Source organism: Gallus gallus, chromosome 2, assembly GCF_016699485.2.
Source record: "Gallus gallus isolate bGalGal1 chromosome 2, bGalGal1.mat.broiler.GRCg7b, whole genome shotgun sequence".
In the NCBI taxonomy this organism is placed as follows: domain Eukaryota; kingdom Metazoa; phylum Chordata; class Aves; order Galliformes; family Phasianidae; genus Gallus; species Gallus gallus.
This window is the reverse complement of record NC_052533.1, coordinates 4,290,826-4,311,213: the sequence shown is the minus strand read 5'-3', so window position 1 is coordinate 4,311,213 and position 20,388 is coordinate 4,290,826. Positions and strand designations below refer to the sequence as shown.

Sequence of the window (20,388 nt, the reverse complement as noted above, 5' to 3'; positions counted from 1 at the left end):
CTGAGCAGAAGCTGTGTACTAAAGAACTTAGAGCCTGGAGACAAAAGTACAAAGAACCCCCAGATGAGCAGTGAGCTTAGAGACGAACAGTGATTAAATTGCTATAGAGCATTGCTACGGCTTCCCTGATGCCCTCCTATGGAAAGCCCATGGGCTATGAAGCCCAATTAAACTGTCCTCATTGACCAGCTGTTAGGCCTCCTAACTGAGCTTCTTTTGGGAATGAGGTTATAACAAATATTTTTCCCGCATTTCATGTCATGAAAAGTAAGCAACTCTAAGGATCCTCCACGTATGCCCAGAACCTTCACCAAGCCTTCTTTCAATTTCAGATCTGGCTGTGACCTTGATAGGTAGTGATGTTTTCTTTCAACATTCACTTCTGAGGATTACTGTCAGAAAAATCACATGTGCCATGTGAGATTCTTCCCACGCTACACATCCCTTTGAAAGACTGTAATTAACCACACTTAAGCTATCGGTTACTGGATGAATTCACTGCAGAGGCTAGAGAGATGATACAGTGATTTTTATAAATCCATACTCTCATCTCTACTTACATAAAGATGAAATAAGGTGAAAGCATAACACTCCTTGTACACTACTATACTGTTACAAGCAAAATGATCTAGGTAGAATAAATTTCATCAACTCAAAAATCCTAACTATTTTTCAGTGAAGCGTAATAAGAATTATCCACTGTTCTGCAAAAGTGCGTTCCCCTCAGTACAGCTTCATGCCCACTACACCGTATTATGTAAAACTGAATTCAGCATTGGGATCATCAGTTTCATAGTTTGTTTTTCTCTTTAGTGATCCCACTGCAGGTCTGTCAGACCAAAGCACTGCAAAGACCAGGACCTTTTATGGTGAAACCCTGTATTACATATGTACCATCTTCAGTTGGAGTGCTGGAGGTGCCTTCTCCACTTGGAAATTAGAATTTTTCAAGTGGTACATCTGTGTCACGTCTCTGATCTGGGGCAAAAGAGCACATAGGAAGAGAAACAAATCTCTGCTCTATGTCATAAGGACACGTTGGTTTAAATCTGGGGAGGCTACAAGATGTTACTCAGCAAAAACACCTTTCTGCTTTTTCTTTTGCCAAATGTAACAGGCAGAATCATAGAATCATAGAATGGCCTGAGTTGAAAAGGACCATAATGATCGTCCAGTTTCAACCCCCTGCTATGTACAGGGTCGCCAATCACCAGACCAGGCTGCCCAGAGCCACATCCATATTGACACAAAAAAAGACAGAAACTTTGGTGTCATCTGCGATCCATTCTGTGAATGTTCTACTGCTGATGGTTATTAGCTCTGATATAGACAGTTACTGGCATCAGTGTCAAACATGAAATGGCAGAGATGCAGCTAAGATCACAGCATTATTAAAGCTTTAAATAAATGTATTTTCTATCCTTTTGCTCGTGTCATAATTAAGAGTAGGACAGGCATTGTGTGGGCTGAATAACCTGTTAAAGACTATTATGTGCATTCAAAGCACCCAAGTCTGTCATTACTGGAGAACTTGAAGTATTTATAAACTTCTGAGATAGCAAATCATCAGCCCATCTATCACACAGACAGGAATACCAGGCTGATTGAAGAGATGATAATTCATCAAGGCTTCAGTGATATTTATAAAGATTTCGTGCTCTTCTACAAGGAGGAAATTTATGAAAGTTTTGCAATCACAATTCCATATGGGTATTTACACAGACTCACTTCTCCAACAAAAGTCTTTGTAGCAGGGAACTCATCATATTATGCAATTAGCCATTCAGTGAGCAAAATCCGCTGTGGATTTCACTTATGATGGTGGGGGATGGAGTGGGATTCCCTGCATCACCACTCCTACTGGGGATGACTGTCAGAGGGCAGCTGAAGTCAGGAGAATGCAACTGGTATTTTGGAACTTCTTTTCCAGTGTGATGCCATTCACATGGACTAAGAAATACAGACTTTTTCATAGCAGATATTCGAAAAATACTTAAAGCACTGCATATCAAACTGAGCGATAAATCAATATGACATTCACTGCTGAGATATGGAAGTTAACAATAAGGAAATGCTCTTTTGTTACGCTAACCACCAAGGCCCTCATCTGTGCCTCTGGCTGGCGATTCGAAGGCCTTTTCCTTCACAAGGAGGTAAGACAGCATAATGGCAAAGTTTTGCAACGGGATGTGACGTGGCCTTCAGAATGTGGTGTGAGAAACATAACCTGTTCTTAGAATGCTCTATGAGTGGAGATCTGGGGAAGACAGGCGCTATCACAAGGGAGAGGTTTTATAACGGTGTGCTATAAGATACAATCTTTTTCTGGGCAGAGGCACTGAAAACTCAAAAGTCTCTGAAATGTCATGGAATTTTCTACTTGTCTCTAAGCTTTTTAGATCTGAAGCTAGAACAGAGCAGGTAACTTCACCCTGTCAAACCCCTATGATACTTTAAAATCATATCCATAGTACCATAAGATGAGTCCAAATTCCTTTTACTCTTTTGAAAGAGAAAATGCTGCAATATTTAGGGAACTTAGCCTTAAGTTATATCTCAAAAAAGCAGATATAATGGTTTAGCCAGTCAACTGGAATTTGCACTGGAGATGTAAACATATGGATACAGGGAAGATTTAGCGCACAACTTCAGCTGTATGTAGGTGTCTACATGTGAGCCAAATAGCTAGGCAAGCATTAGAGTGAGTAGAGAGCTAGTCCATACTGTCAGTGAAGTCTAGAATTGCTTAAGTGAGCAAATCTATTGTAGACTATGCTCATGAGAAAGAGATTGTATTGACCAGTTTGAAGTAGTTGCATAGAAACCCCATTGTATCCCCTTTGGTTTCCCACTGCCCATCTAGAAGGTCTGGATTTCTTACAGGTCATGTATCACATAGGGCAGAGCCGGGTGGATGCCTCAAATACTTGACAGGCTCTCAAGTGACACTAGATATCCATGTTCGAAGAAATGAATCAAGCCTCAGATCACTCAAGTTGGGTATCATAACCTTGAACTGACTACCAAAGAAGTGAAAAATGTAACTTGCAATGGTAGTGTGATATAACTTGGGAAAATCACTGGTACAGAAATCCTTCCAGATCTGCTACTAGGTTGCTATCAAGGCATACAGGACAAACATAATAATTCATACTGCCTTTCAACATGTCTGATTATGTCTGAACTTCCTAAAGTTATAAGAGATGAGAAGTGGGCTCAAGGTCTTAGACAGAGAACTTCAGGCTGCTGCAGTGAAGGAGCTATTCCTCCCACTTCAGAACAGTAGAAAGAATCCAAGAACAGCCAAAAGAGTGAAATCCTGGTATGAATTGCCTACTGGTCCTAATTCTAGTCCAAAAAAAAAAAACTAAAACAACAACAACAACAACAAAAAACAACCCAACAACAAAAAAACCAACCCAACCCAACCCAACCCAAAATATTGGTGCTCCTATGGCTGAGAAATAGAAAAAGATAATAGAAAAATTGAAAGCAGCTGGGTGAGAAGACATGCCCACTCTTTCTCATACTGCCACACAGGGAGCCCACAGTGAAACCAAAACCCAGCACCTATATATTATACACTGACACAGCAGGAGTAACTAAGAAATGAAATTCACTTCTGCAAAGGCCCAAACTTTAACTGGACAAAGAAGATGTGTTAATGCAAATAAATTAGACACAGGCATTGCAACCACAGAAAAAAAAATGTAGTTTTCTCAGACTTTAGGGTGTAAGTCGAACATTAAGAGGTTTTAGTGAAACATTCCTTACGTATTAGTCCCCAAAACTAATCCAAAGTAGCACAGTGACCTTGTTCCCAATCCTCTTCTTTGAGTACAACAGGCATTGCTCATTTAGAGAGAGAGAACCTCAATGAAAGGCTCACCCAGCTCAGCATGGCATTCCCTTTATAAAAATGGGTCACCTGTAGCACAGTCCTTAACAAGAGCCCAGATGAGAAGCAATGCTTATTTATGCCCAGAAATCATTTTTGGAATTACTGAGAAAATTGAAAGAAGTCTTAAAATGAGGAAAAAACATATAATCTGGGAATATTTCTTTTCCTATGCCCTTGCCTCCCAGTTGGAGCGGAATGGGTTAAAGCTTTCTGAACGAAGGACACTCATAAGAGAGCTGGGAAACTCAGATGCACGTTAACAGAAACTTCTCCAAGAAGAACAGACTAATGGGACTGCAACCCCATGTAGAAGCATCTCATGTTGTATAAGCAAGGATTGAAGTAGGTTCCACCTCCTGAGAACTAATGGCACTGACAGCAGAGGACACTACTTACCTCACCATTCAAGAAGCAGTAAAATACTGACACAAAGAAACCCTGGAAAGAACAGAAAACAGTCAATTATTAGGTATTTTAACATGCAGAACTGGGGACTGTGTTTTATCCTGGTATCATCCTGAGCATAAACACAACCTTGTTGAAGTCATCCTCTTACAGCCAGACCAAATCTTTACAATTTCACTAGATTCCAGGTGCCTTACAGCAAACTGTTAAAAAATGAGAGCTACAGCCCAGACACTGATAGAGCAAATTACCAATACAGTTGTGCTAAAGCCTCTCTCCAGCTTCCAGCTGTCTCCCCCAAATGGCAGAGCCCTTCACAGGTCCGGGGTCAGGCCTGCCAGCTCAATGCAGATGTCTTACATACCACATAGGGTGTCAAATGGCCTCAGATGCTCCTGTGGGGGCAAGTGCATCATCGGGTTGCTTACATTCACTTAAGCTGCAGTGCTCTGAGGAATCTATTGACTGCACCTCTCTAATGACTGCAAAGATTGTAATGACTAATATAAGATTAGATGACAACATGGTGACACTTTCATTTTTAAACCCATGAGCAGAGTCCTGTTTATTCTGTTTTCAGCAATGGACTGCAATTATTGTCACCATAGAGGAGATATTCACCATGCATCCCTTCTTACGTATGCCTTTGCAATACTAACAATAAGACAAGCAGTGTAGCAGTTTTTGAGACACTGAGCAATACAGTTAATTTTAGGGAGTGAAAAATGTGAGTTGATTCACTGTAAAGGTCTAAAGTTCCTTTGTTTGCTGAGCAAAACTGTCACTTTCCTTTTTGATTTTCAATTTCTGGTAGGATGCTCTGTGCTTCAAAGCTAAACATGCAGTCAGTAAATACATTAATCCAAAGCTCAAAACTTTTGGTTTCCAGAGCCTTAGATTTGGCTTGACAGCCTGTGTGCTTGTACATTTGGATGGGTATTCTGGGCATCAGGGTGTTTGTTCCTGTAGATATCATAAGTAAAATATTAATAACAGCAATAATTCCACTCCCATTCAAGAGGATCTTCAAGCAGAAGCAAGGTTATAGAACACACCTAAGCAGAGGTAAGTGGCTGAACATAACTCAGTGATCTCAGTCACCTTGCCTTTTTTATGGTATTTTTTTTTGCCAGATTCAGAAAGCTGAGACAATTCCCTTCCACTTTGTTTTACATACTGGCAGAAATCCTATAAAATCCTATAAAATTCAGCGGAAGAAGGAAACAGAGTACAACTACTCATAGAGTTGGATAGCCTGATGCTGAGTATACACACAACTGCAGGAGAGCTGAAGTGGGAGGCTGGGCAATACTTAAGACATAGTTAATGTCTTAATCAAGTATGCCCAACAGGCAGGAGCTGTTTTCCTTTGTTTTGGAAACATCTAGTTTAAATCTCAGCTCAATCTGTGAAGAGAGAGAGGCAGTTTGGAAGCGTGATTCATCATCCTCTCTCAGGCAATTCGTGATGGGATGAAACATTATCTCTGTGCTGATTTTAGATGGGGCTGTAGCTACAGAGTGAACACAGCGCTGATAAGGGAGGTGCATCCCTCTGGAACACACCTGAAAGATCTCCACTCCGTGAGATATGCTGTATATATCTATTAAGTAAGCATAAATAACAAAGCTGAGTTCTTTTCAACTGTACTTGTGTGTCACAGAATTCACTGCAGTAAGATTCATGGTTGAAAAGCACTGAGGATCCTTTTAGCAGCAGCCAATACCCAAATATAAAGTTGTCCTCCTACCTGAAAAGACTGCAGAAATGAATTGAAGTATATGAAGACAATTTGGGAAATATCATCTTCACCAGGGTTAACGAAGAAAAGCATATATGTGATGCCTAGCAGAGGCAGAAGAACTAAAGTTGCTTTGACTGCCTTCCTGTTGGGAGAAAACAGAAACCACCAGTGAACACGGGAGAGAATCGAGTTTGTTACTTGAACCACTCTATAATGACACAGACCCAAAAAAACCCCAATCCTTTATTGGGGAGAGGGCACAAGTCTCAGAGCAATGCAGAGGGAAGTACCTACATTAGCTGGAGGGAGAACTTAGATGCCAGCTTAAGTTATTCAGAGCCTCCACGTGTTGAACATGGGGTAGCTGAGAAGAGGCAGAAGAATGTCCTAAGACACAGCTACTCAGATCTGTCCAATATGTATAGTCACAAGAGAAAAGAACCATTTTCAGATAGAAATTCACCTGTAAAATTCTGCCCAGTGTTTAACACAGGTGCTTGGAGTTAGGGAATACAAGTACTCCCAGTAGGTTGCTCCATTTTGCACCAGAAAGAAGGGTGAGGCACTGACACAGCTGCCCAGGGAGGTGGTGGAGTCACCATCCCTGGACGTGTTGTAGAGCCATGGAGATGTGGCACTGAGGGACGTGGTCAGTGGGCATGGTGGGGATGGGCTGGGGTTGGACTTGGTGCTCTTGGTGATCTTTTCCAACTTTCATCATTCTGTGATTCTGTGACTCTCAGAGCATGCTGCTAGGGCCTTTTCTAAGGGCAGCAGTAGAAGTCTCTGTTTGCATAATGGCCAAAGAACCTGAGCATTTGCCCAGGAGGACATCCACGCTTTGGACACTCCTTGGCCTCCATTCACAGGAAGAGGCCCAAGGTTCATGACCAGCTTATTGTGGAACCCAAGGTGAAGGGTAGAATTGTAGAAGGGAGCCTGACTCCATGGCCAAAGGGCTGGATTGAGTTTAGCAGGGAGAAGGAAAAAAACATCAGCCTTCACTTTGAAACCATGAGTGAGTTTGTGAATTGCTTTTGACCAGTGCTTGTCGACGTGAAGCAAAGTGTCCTGGGAAAGCCTTTGTCTTTCAGTCCTCTTTGTCTCCACAGTCTGAACAAACTGAAACCTTTTTTACATCCTTCTTTTTCTTTCTACTTCCTCCAGGCAGTTTCTGTCCTATGTCCATGACAATTAGGCTGAAGCTTTGAGACTCTGCAGGCTCAGTGAGTGACTCCTTATACCCAGGAGGATAATGTGATAAATCCTGCACCAGGGCAGGACTGCCACGCATGTGAGAACTGCCTTATCCCCACATTTTGATTCTGTCTGGAGTGTAAATGCTCCCTCTCTGCAGCATCTGTATCCTCAACACAGTGGTTTAGGGCCATCTTACAATAACAAATATATGGTGCACCACGAAGCATAAGTTATTATTAACAGAATTATCAGAGGCTAATCATTATTTTTGGGGCTGTAACAGTGGCTTGGGATGCTGCAAGCAGAACAACATCATTGTGTAAAAATCCTTTACAAGCACATACAACACATTTTGCTAAGTCTCTACAAACCTCCACTGTAAGGCTGTAAGAGATGGATAAAGACAGGTGGGCAAGTAGGGAAGCACAAAAACACTGCCAGTATCATGAGACAGCAGTGGTCTTAACAAACTACTTGCCACACTATTTAGTACTTGCTTAACAAATGTTTGGAGTACTGAGAGCAGCAAGGCTTGCCCCAGGTTCCAGGAATCCTAAGGGTTTCTATTTCGGCTGTGAAATAGAAGATTCACCTACAGAGCTCATAGTGAGGATATCATCTGTTCAAGGACAAAGGCAGTTACTTTAGATTGCCTCCGAATCTAATATCTCTAATCCCTGCCAACTGCAGCAGGGAGTGCAATATAATGAGATTTGAATTGGTGCTGGGTGGGTTTTTTTTTTTTTTGGTACACTTCTTTTTTTTTTTTCTTTTATGCTAACTTTAGTTTCACAGCATCAGCTTTGAGCATGAAAAAAGGATATCTTTTTCCCCTTTCATTTCTCATGAAATGCACAAAGAAGAATGTGAGCAAGGCAATCGGACCACTGCATTAACTTCACGTTTGTCCCCAGGCCCCAGGCTGGAGGGAAAGGAAGGAACCAGGTAGAAAAACAAAATTCCGTCTGTGCAGAACTGCCTCTGAAGTCAAGAGCAGGCTTATTTGAGGACATCAGCATTCAACCCTCAGGTTGATACACTGAGATTTTACCTAGAAATGATGTTATGGAAAATATTACCCCACAAGAGTGGTGATATTTCTCAGAGTAATAACCTGCCTGTCCATAAATGATCCAAAACACTGCCCCATTTAGTAAGGCACTGTAAATGGCAATAGAGGAAAGGCACTCGGCACCTCCTTATTTCTAAGAATTTTCTTTTGGAACTGTTTGGGTCTGATCTGGGTCTGATCGACAGCACTGCCTTCCTTCTGCTGTTCTGGGCTAAACATCCCCATCCTCCTCTTTATGACACAGTGTTTGGGAGGTGGCATGGTCAGCCAGCCCAGGGAACTGCTCTGCCTGAGAAGGAATCCCACAAACTGGTAATGATTAGTTGATGGTTGGTGCCCTGATGCAGCCCACTGAGTGGTTACACTAATGCTGGTGCCAGGTGAAGGAAAGAGCACTAACAGCCTTCTGTCCCACACTCAGCACTAAAAATATCATTAAACTCTACTGCATGTGCACAGTAATCAGCAGTAATACTGCTATTGATTACAGATATGATAGGAATGCTTTGCAAGCTCTGTTTTTTTTTTAACTCCTGGCTCTGTTAGAATCTTACTATGAATGTAGATCTTAATATGCACACACACACATGATTTATTGAGAAGTCTTGATATTGCATTGTTCTGCATCTACAAAGCTGGAGGCTGGGATAGAGAAGAGATCCAGAAGGGACTGAACACTTTTCCACTGATCCACCCCATTAGCTGAATGAATGGTCTAACCCTCACTGTTATGACATATATAATATAATAGATATACCTATGGGCCAAGAAGGGTACCTTCTGAGATCACAGTGGCATTTGGAAAGAGAAAGATGGGGCGAGGACAGGATGGGCAAGGCAGTTCTTTGCTACCACACAAGGAGCAAGAAGAACCAGCTGACTTACCTGTACTGTATTGTTTCTGAAGTGGTTGAAGCTCTCAGTTTTGTCATTAAAATTCTAACTATGTTAAACAGAAATACAAAATTGATCTGGAAAAGAAGGAAGAGAGAGGAAAAAGTAAGATCAGTGAGTCAAACAGAGGCTTAAAGGATAAGATACACCTTAAAAGGCACATTTTGCAGTTCCAATCTGATCAAACCCAGCCTCCTGGCTTTATCACTCATTGCAGCAGTTACCAGAAATACCAGATAATACAGCAAATACCCAACAGTTATTAATCCCTTCAAAACAGAAATGAAAATGTAGAACAAAATGGATGGTCCCAGCAAGTAGCTTTATTTTCACACCCCTTTACTCCTTCTCTGGGTGCCACAGGGAGTTAAGGGTGGGCTTTGTTTGGCTCTTTGCACCTTACTCTTGCTCAGCTCACCCAAGCTCTGCGGATGGTGTATTTGGCAGCTCTCTGATGTGCTGACATGGCAGGCTGTAATGGCTAGGTAGGGCTCCCCAGACCCAAAGTAGACTGCAGTGCAGAAATCCAAATATAAGCTAGTCACAATGGACTCCCATTAGATTCAATGAAGTCTACTTACTGCACTCTACAAGAGACATTTAAAACAGAGCAGATGAATCCCACTTGCAAATACATGGTGGTTTTTTTGCACTGTCTTTTAAAGGTGAGATGATGGATTTATCATTTCCCTTTTTAATCTGCTGAGCTGGGTAATGATTATTTCCATTATAATATCACTGCTGAGAATTGAGATTTGCTCTAATTGCTGTTTTCGCATAAGCTGGCAAGTTTCTTATACAAGTTTCCTCCCAGTGTAAACATGAAACAGAGAAAAAAAATCTAAAAAGAAGATTTTGAGTTGCAGACTGTGATCTGCAGAGAAATTTGGTACCTAGAAGCAAGCTGTGTGTTGCTTCCAGCACAAAGTAGGGAAGCCTGCAACATCCTGATTTGTCTCAAATTTGTTGACGATGTATTCTGACAGAACTGCAGAACAGTGATCTCTGGATTGCTGAGGTCACAACCTAAGCTTGTGAGAGAAGATGTTTATCAACATATTTAGCTCCCAGTTCCAAAGTCCGAGGGCTCCTGGCATTCTGTAGTCTGTGAACGGAACAATTCTGACTGACTTCCAACTATTTATGAACACCGTAGCAGAGCTGCTAATATAAAGGTGTTCTTAAAATATGCTCTTTATTTTCCCCAACAAAATGTGATGTATTTCCACAATTACAATATCTTGGCATCCATCAAAGCATTCCCTGTGGTTGCGGTAGTATTATTTATAGCAAACAGTGCAGTAAGTGCTCAATGGGAGACTGGCAGCGTTGGGAATCTTGTACATTAAATGTTAGTTATGTGAGATAGCAAAATGCTGCTCTAAGACCAAAATGTTGCACTGAGACCACAATATTGCTCTAGGAGTTATGTGACATTTAAGAAAATGTTTTTCTTAGCAGAGCAGGGCCATAGGGAGTCCAAGAAATAAATAAAACAGCGCCGTTTGTATACGTGTTCTTACTAGAATTGTCTTTGTTGTATTTCAGAAATTGAAGTCAACTGTTTCTCACTTCAGTCATCAGAGACAGCTGCCTCAAATCACTGGTTTGTTGTGAATCTTAAACTCTTCACATTCATGACTGCATCATCCTTCAGTATCAGAAATGTTTGGACTCTACTGAGGGGAAGGAGGTGGGGGGTCTCCTTCGCCCACAGAAAGAAAACCTTTGCCTCTGGAATTAATCTACCAAGTATTGTGGTTCTTCATCAGCTCAGAGTCAGGTTTGGGTCACTTCTGTCAAGAAGGCAGAATAGGCATTGATCAAAACCTTGCCACTTTTGCAGTCATAATGGAACGTGCCACATGGAATTATAGACTCTTAGGCAAGGGTAAGTTTCATTACCAGGATTAACATGATGAACTGGACTGGAGAAAGCATTTCAAGTTTCAGGAGTTCTGGTTTGATGTGACAGCAGGGAACAGAAATTCAAATTGCCATAGGCTGCATCAGAAAGATTAGGATTTTTGATCTTCTTTGAAATTAAACTGTGTTGTGTGATTCATCAGTCAGTATGAGCTGAAAATTTGGGGAGTTATTTCACCAGGGATACTCTTATTCTATATAAATCAATTTTTTATTCCCTCACTCTTTTCCCTGAGCTTCCCCACTCAAGGGCTGTTGAAAGAAACCAGTGCTGACTTACAGAAAAGATGTATTAATACTTCTCACATAGACTTTCATGTGTGCTTGCCCTGATCCCTGGTGACAGCTGGCTTGCTCATCTGGTTGGCAGCATTAATACTGACTCCCAGTGGAGGCCACGTCAGGTACAGAACTCAGCTACCCAGGCGTAAATGATGGCACTGTCCAAGGTACTCGTGCATAGGTGAGGGCTACAGGTGGCACTAGTACATGTGACAGCAACAGCAACAGGAATGCAGATACATCAGTGCTCACTGTAAAAGGTTGCCCAGGTGTCAGAGGAAGGTCTGCTAGGGCCTTTTTAACATTTACTTACTGGCAGAGAGGAACAGTGAGGCCTGAACAGGTTTAGGGAAAAAATAGTGCTTGGGCTTTAAAGAGTCACCCACACAAAGTCATCCATCCGAAGTGATATTTCACATCATTTAGGGGCATCCCACCAGAGTTTCAACGGAGTGAACATGGCTGTACCTCCTGAGGGTCTATGACACTATGCTATATGAAAGCTTCTAAAATGTTCAGCGGTGCCAACACCAAGCCTTCCTTTTTGCCTCCATTTGCATTTCACTGGGAGGTCTTTAAGAGCTGGAACAGGACAACATCAGAGTTCAGCAAGCAGAAAATTGCAGGACAAAAGATGCAAGTGGGTAACACTGAAATACTTTTTTTTCAGGTTTTGCCTACCAGAAGCACACTTGATTGTGTTCCATTTTAATGACTGCTATTAAAAGACCATTACGGACAGACATGTGGCACATTTGCACCTATTAGTAGCACTCAGAAGTCTAATCTGAAGATAGATTTTCAACACGTAATCAGATGGATTTTATGATCCATTTGTCTGCGGTGGATCTCATATCACAGCTCACAAGGATGAACTTAATTCACAGCTTGAGTTCATTCTGGAAAGAAGACAATCTGGAATCAAACAGGGAACAGACTGCTGCACGTAGCTTGAAGTGGAAATCTTTGAAAGGAAAATGGAGCTGTTTTCTCAGCTGGAGCAGAACCACTCATTTCTAGTGACTACTTGAATGAGTCTGATTTAAAAGCATGGAACATCAAGTCTCTGGTGTTTATTCCATATATATTTACGTATATACACAGTAGCGTCTCAAAGGAGAAAAGAGCTTACCACTGCAAAGTGAGTTTTCCTAGAGAAAAGCCTCTGTACTGCATCCAGAGAAGTACACAATTATCTGTTAAGGACTTTTTTTTGGTATTATTGCAGTTCTGTGTCAACACATTAATTTCTCTCAGAAATGGGCAGCTCTAACAAAACGCACACATCAATTCTGTTAATGGAGGCTGATGAACGGATATCTAAGAGAAGCAGTGATGACAACCAGCGCATCCTTTTTATTTATCTTTAATCTGATTCGATATTTTTATTCAATTCTGTTTATATAACACATTTTCTGCTTCATAATGGAAAAGAGAATTAAGGATTTTTCCCTTGATATGCACTGGCAGATAAAATCAGTCCAAAGGCAAGATCCGGAATATAGCATAAAAGAACTTCTTTCTTATTCTCTCACTGTTATTTGTGGTGTGCTAAGAATATCCTTATTGCTGGAATAAGACCCTCTCCAGTTACAGCTGGGAAAAAAGTAGCTTTCATTACTTGCCAGGACTTTGGAGGTTTCTTGTTTCCTTTCCCAAACTGGGATGAAAATTCCAAGCTCAAGAATAGTTTTATAAGTCAGTGATCCAGAAAGCACTTGGACCACCTGTTTTGGCAGAGATCGATTTTAATCTGAATTTTTAAACCTGGAAGACCTTTTGAACCAAAATAAACTTTGCAGTGAAAGATTTTGGTTATTAAAAATGTACAAAAAACCAAATTCCATTTGAGTGGAAATTCAGCTCCCTCAGAGAGATGAAATAGCCAAAATATTCCAAGAAGCACGAAAGAGTACAAAGGCTTCTTTGCAGTTTTCATTAAAATCAAGAACTTAAATGCAAAGTCGTTATGCTCTTCCTCTCTTCTGAGAGTTTAATGGGCAGCTAGCATTTATTTTCCTCATTTCTGTTGGGCTTCTTATTTTACGCTTCACAGAAAGCTTGTATTTCTATGCTTCTCAGAATGCTTGCTCCTCCTCCTCACTCCCAGGATATGCAAATATTAATCTACTTAGCCTTTGCATTTTTATGCAATGTGGTAAAATCCCCCCCAGGATTAAGTAACCCAAATTGGCATCAAAGCAGTCATCTTAGCTGGAGTTGTCATCCTGATCTCAAATGAAAAGTCTGCCAGTTAATGCCTCTTTTTAATTGTTCTATCATACTGTCCTGACATGATTCTCAGAGAGGTCTCCTACTACTGGAGTTCCCCTACTGGAGGTCATGGGCACTATAATGTCTCCTTTTGGCATGCAGCAAAGTGATGGAAAATGCATTCTGATCTGGAATAATGAGATGTGTTTAAGAGGAGCAAGATGTAATACAGTGGATGGTTAGGAACAGGGAGTCAACAGATGAGTCTCTCTAGGACAGCAGTTAAAGACCAATGCTTTGGGCCAGCACAGCAGGACTGTGTGCATCCTGAAGACTGTATGGGATAGAATGGAGTTTTGGTGGAGAAAAGAGAAGGTGGTAGATAAATGGCTAATTCCCTACCTAATGTCTGTGTTACACATGAGCACACAGAGCCCTGTCTTTGTCCATGTTTTGAGCTAAACATCAAATCCAACACCAGCTGCAGTCGGTATGACACCAGCTACTGCTAGAGCCCTGCATCATACATGAGCATGTCCAGAGCCTTTTTACCAATCTTACAGCCTCCATCTGTGATCCTCACACTACTCTTCCAGGACATCTGTCTTTCCTGAAATATCTCATATTCAAAAAGCTTTGTTAAAGAAACACACTGTAGGACTATTCCAAGTCAAGTCATCCACTACAGGGTCTCTCCTCACGTAACTCAACAAAACTTCTCTCCAGCTGTTTCATCTGGCAAGCCAGGAACACACTGAATGTTGTAACACCAGGAAATAAATATAGCAGTAAAAACAACAGTGGCACACAAACAAAAAAATCAATGGGAAAACTAAATTAATCAGCTTTTTAGAAAAAGCAAAAATGAAATGCATACAGATGCATTAATAGATGCTGTGTTTCTGTATATTAAGTGTTAATTCCTCCCTGACCTGGATGGAATCATATTATAAAATGATAGAATGATAGAATCATAGAATGGCCTGGATTGAAAAGGACCACAATGATCATCCAGTTCCAACCCCCCTGCTATGTGCAGGGTCACCAACCACCAGACCAGGCTGCCCAGAGCCACATCCAGCCTGGCCTTGAATGCCTCCAGGGATGGGGCATCCACAGCCTCCTTGGGCAACCTGTTCCAGTGTGTCACCACCCTCTGGGTGAAAAACTTCCTCCTAATAGCTAACCTAAATCTCCCATCTTATTTTAAAACCATTCCCCCTTGTTCTACCTCTACTAATGATAGCCCCTCAACAACCAAATCACCCCTCATCACATTAGAGATGACAAAAATGACATGACAACCTAAAACGCTGGCATACTGCTGTGAATTATTCACCTGGCAGTTGCTCAGGCTGCACAGGCTCAAGGTGTAATCTGAACAGACTCAAGAGAGAGTCTTTCTTCAAAGGGTAACCATCCAACACAGATGATGCAATGTGATTTCTAAGCTTGAAAGGATGCTGAATACAGGGAGAGACCTGACAGGATGAATTTCAGATAGATTTTTCTGGGCAACTGGTTCTGGTCGAGTTTATCAGTTGTAGAACACACCTCACAAACAGAATATGAAATTATAGAAAGAGACACCGTGAGAGTGGACGCAGTATTGTATGCATTGACACTACTGACTCTAGAGCTGCACAGCTTAAACATTAGGAAGAAAGAAACAGCAGTAGAGACAGAATTGGTGATAAATTCTTGAGGGCATCCAATCAAATTAGCATATGATCTCCATCCTAAAGGTATGTAGCTATGAGAGCATGCTTGCAAACCAGTGAAAATTATGATAAATGTGATGATAAACTCAGATATGTCACAAATTTGCAAGGCATGAACTACAATCATCTTAGCATTGGAAGAACTGGAAATCTGTATAGAGAAGGAAAAGTTTAAAAAATCAATAGGAAAACCAATCAGCAATCCAGGGGCTGAGAAACATCATACACTAGTCAGTAAGAAGAAGGGAAAATGGAAGACAGATCAGTAACAATAAAAGTAGAAGAAAAATTCTCTGTCTCAGAACATGATGTTGAGTTGCAAGCAGAAGTGAGAAAAGTCAATGGAAACTAACAAAATATTCAGAGAAGCAATTATATTAGTAATAAAGATGTTTGTGAAGAACGAGGAGATGCCTTGCAGAGAAAGAAAACATGAAATGCATATAGATGCATGCATAGGCACAGTGCGTCTGTAATTTAAGTGATAAACTAAGACACAAGATGGAAAAAATATTGACTCAAATCAAACAGTTATTATAAACTGTTGTATTGAAACATCCTTTGCAGCAGTGGGAAATATCCTCTCAAGTAAATTGTTTAAACTGTTACTATTCCTTTACTTCTATTGGAAGACGGATCATGTACGTCATGAACTTGGTTATTCTAGCTTAGATAAATTAATGGTAATATACAATCATTTGGTAATTGATGGTAATTACAATCATTAAAGGGGAGGAATGACCTGGTTAGTGAAGTCCTCTGAAAGAGTGAGCATGGGGACATGGGAGATCCTACTGGTAGTCAGGTTCTGGTAGGAATTCAGCATTTCTCCAAAGGCTCCTGTAGAAATCTGGCTAAGTTTGGATGGAATAGAATCATATAAAAGATACAAGAAAGAAAATACAGGAATGTATAATCTGTTTTCTCAATGGAGAGAGGCCAGTAGTGGATTTATGCTATTCAGTGCAGACCTACAAAAGGGAATGAGGAGCAGGCTGACAGGATATCAAGCTACTAAGGATAGCAAAAATAAAAGCTGATTGCAAAGAGTTGTACAGGGACTCACAATAGTAAGTGAACTGTGACACATGAAACCATATGACATAAAGTTAAATGCAATGGGGAAGTAAAGCAATCTTAACTTTACATGAAGAATTATGAGCTCTGGGTATTTTAATTAAAGAAAGAAATGAGCTAATTCCCTGAAAATCTCATCTCAGTTCCCTGTAGCACTCAAGAAAAGAAACAAAACTTGTTTGGAATTAAAAAGAAAGAAAGAAAATAAAACAGAAGAAGATGCTGCTACAAAAAGCCATTGGCATGGTTGAGTATTGTGGCAAACTTTGATCAAACCCCCAAAAATCACAACATGGCAGGGCTTGGAGGGGACCCTAAAGTCCACCCAGTCCCAGCCCCTGCCTTAGGATGACTGCCCCGCATCAGACCAAGTTGCCCACAGCCCATCCAGCCTGGCCTGGGGCACCGCGAGGGATGGGCTCTTTCCTGGTCAAGATCATTCTAAGGGTAAGCTCATTTTCTTAAGGGCATTTCACTCTTCTACAGCATCCAGGGATCACAAAGCACTTCACGAAGGAAGAGAAAGGTCCTTAAGTTTGCTTTATGGACGGAGCATCTGAGCCCTGGAGCAGCAATATCACTCCTTCAAAAGCAAATAGCTGTTAAAGTTGAATGTAACGTTTGAAAAAATCCCAAATATTTGAAATTCCTGTTCGTAAAACTGAAAATGTAACAGTCTTAGCTCTGAGAAACACCGCAGCGTGGTTCACACCTGGGGTCAGTTCACAACAGCAATTAATGAGAAAAAACGCAGCTCAGTTAGCCATCCCTGGAGCCTGTTTGCTGAGGTTCTTCCTCCAGTCTTGCTGTGTCTTCACGGTTCACCAGCTCTCTGACAGGGGTTACATTTAAAATTGCATGTAAGTAATGCATTTTTCTTAATAAATTCATGCTGAAATTCGATTCCCTGGCATGCATTTCCAGCCCTTTGCCCCTTCTTTACTTTCTGACAGGGATGTATGATTAAAATTTGGTTATGCCATTCTGAGGAAAGACACCATAGTGATACCACTAAAAAATAACAATTAAAAACCCCCACTAGTTTGAACAGAAAATAACTAACAAAGTCATTTTCTAGTTTTTATCAGAAATTGAATCTCAGAGCATTCGGTGCGCTGAATGGCTCAGTCTCTCCTGGGATATATTGAAGCCAATGCGCGCTCAGGAATTAAACAATGAAGAATGACTAAGTACATTTTCTCCTTCACAATCTTTGTCACAGGTTCCTAGGATCAGAATTCATACCCAGCTTCCTTTGTCTCTGAGACTGTTTTAATGCAGGTCAACGTTCAAGTTTCTTCTAAAGAAATCAATCAAACGAATGCCTTGTGCATTGTTCGAAGTCCTCATACACTGAGACGTAACAGAGTAATATGGTTTAATGATGAACTTCAGGACAGTCATCATGATCAAAAAGGCTTTATTCTCAGCCAACCTGCATTTTCCCCACTCACAATCAGATCTGTTCCTTGCTGTTACGCTTTCTTGGTCCAGTGCATAGAGACAAAGGAGAGATCAAAACCGGCGGAAATAACGTTTGACAGATGAAATCCCATCTTTTAAAGAGGCTCAGGATCTTTAAAAGTACTTTTTGTCCCTCTGGAACTGAGAATATTTACCAGAAAGAGCACTCCAGTCACACTGTACTGAAGGACATGGTTTGGTGGGAAGTATTGGTGGTAGGTGGACGGTTGGACCAGATGATCTAGGAGGTCTTTTCCAACCTTGGTGACCCTATGATTCTATGTTGCCATGAGCTGGTATAATGATTCCTCTTGAGGAATACGATTCTGGTTTTGTCTAACAAGTGACCAGAACTCAGTTGAGTTGTACAATGGGCATTTGGCTCTCAACTAACCGAAAAATACAATGCCCTGCATTAGTTAAAGCTTCCTTCTCTGTGAGTGAAACCAGTTTTAATGGTCACAGGCTGAGTGCTTGCATATGGACAGATAATTGAATGGAATTTCAAGCCCGAGCCCTCATTTGGAAATAACATTGATTTCTTCTAGTAGCGTTTACATGTCCTTATCTTCCCAGCTGTGCTCTAGGATGGTTCTCACAGAATCAGTCCTGGATGTCCTTTGGTAAAACATGAAGCTCAACCTACCCAACACTTTTAACTCTTCATTAGTTCAAATTCAACTCGTAGCTGTAACTGAATGAGGTCAGGGAGAGAGCTGTGTTGTTTTTAAAATCTGTGTGCCTTCCATTTCTAATGGCCACTTCTCAGTTGCAGGAAGAGGAAAGCAGGCAGCTGGATGCAGTACTTTGCTCCCATCTATGATAAGGCAGAGGAGGAGGTAACATGTTTGACTGTGTTACCATGGTACATGGCAGACACTAAATTTCAGGGCTTTCATTTCAGCACTTCTCACAGCATCCTTGATAGGGTCAGTAACTCTAATAGCAGTAAACAGGCTGCATCCAAAGCAGCGTGGCCAGCAGGGTGAGGGAGGGGATCCTGCCCCTCTGCTCTGTGCTGTGAGAGCTCACCTGGAGCACTGTGTCCAAAAGTAGAGTGCCCAGCACAGAAGAGATGTGGATCTGCTGGAATGCGTCCAGAGGAGGGCCACAAAAATGATCCCAGGGATGGAGTACCTCCCTGCAAGGATAGGCTGAGTGAGCTGGGGCTGTGCAGCCTGGAGAAGGGAAGGCTCAGGGGAGAGCTGAGAGCAGCCTGTCAATACTGAAAGGGGGGATGTGAGAAGGTGGACAGACTCTTTAGCAGGGTCTGTTGTGATAGGACAAAGGAAAACCATTTCAAACTAAAAGAGGGGTGATTTACATTGCACATAAGGAAGAAGTTTATTACAATAAGGGTAGTGAAGCACTGTCACAGGATGCCCAGAGATGTGATGGATGCCCCATCCCTGCAGACACTCAAGGGCAGGCTGGACAGGGCTCTGACCACCCAACAGAGCTGTGGGTGTCCCTGTTCATTGCAGAGGAATTGGACTAGATGACCTTTAAAGGACTCTTCCAGCTCAAAAGATTCTGTGATTCTAAGTGATGCTTGAATCATTATGTACAGTTTAACTTGCATAACAATCACAACATGAGCCTGTCAGCTTGCTTTAACACATTGTAAAGCCGCGCATCCTTAATTACAAACACAAGACTTAACAGTTATTTAAAGAAAAGCCAAAAACCACAACACATTTTGGTAATCAGGGCTGTACTGTAACACGAGTTTTCAGATTCACCTTTCAGAATACATTTGCAGAGAGCTCCTTCCCTCACTCTGCAGTACTTTCTGATGGGAGGAAGCATGAGGAAAACAAAGAAAGGGCTTTACCTTATGTGACATGTCTACATTTTATCAGCTGCTCCCCACCCCACTGTACAATTACTGTTGCTGGCTTATTAGTGCTTTAATTAGAACTCAAGTGCAAGCCGATGTGGAATGGTTTAATAGGTCAGGTCAGGTCGGTTGGTTGGTCACTAGCTCGCTAGCTATGGGGTATGCTCAGGACTTGATTTAGTTATTGGTTGGGTTTAAAGGGTTTTAAGGGCTGCTCTAAGTTACAGGCAGAGAAAATGGCTTGTACAGACAGAGCCTCCAACTGTTCTTCCATTTGTCATTGCTCTCTGGTGTCATTATGCAGAAAGGGCTATCTGGGGAAGAAAAAGTTATTCTTATGATTCTGATCTACCTGTGGTATCCACCAGCAGTGACATGCAAGGATTTTACAGATCTTGTGGATTTCTAGAGAGACACAAAGGATCTATGGTAGATTCAAAGTTCAGACTTCTCGGCCATGATGTAAAAACAAAATGTTTTGAATACTCCAGGATTGCTAACTTGCATTATTTAAATAGGATTTGTATGTGAGTCGGTCTCTGTATCAGTCATTTCATCTACAATTACATTGTGCATCACCCCAAATATATTTCTCATTGTAAAATGTAGAAAATTTTTACATAAAACCAGACCTTTTTTCTCTTTTCA

The 20,388-nt window shown here is 41.4% G+C and overlaps 1 protein-coding gene across 5 annotated transcripts in view; it reads right to left on the bottom strand.

The window, feature by feature from the left end:
• Positions 1 to 20,388, bottom strand: part of CRHR2 (corticotropin releasing hormone receptor 2) — a 137,266-nt gene that overhangs the window by 8,314 nt on the left and 108,564 nt on the right. For all 5 annotated transcript variants that reach the window (XM_015281045.4, XM_040674883.2, XM_040674890.1 and 2 more), the window contains 3 exons: positions 9,208 to 9,293; positions 6,057 to 6,192; positions 4,298 to 4,339 (listed from right to left, as the gene is read on the bottom strand). In XM_015281045.4, the coding sequence (XP_015136531.2) occupies positions 4,298 to 4,339; positions 6,057 to 6,192; positions 9,208 to 9,293 (264 nt within the window). The remainder of the gene's footprint in view (positions 1 to 4,297; positions 4,340 to 6,056; positions 6,193 to 9,207; positions 9,294 to 20,388) is intronic.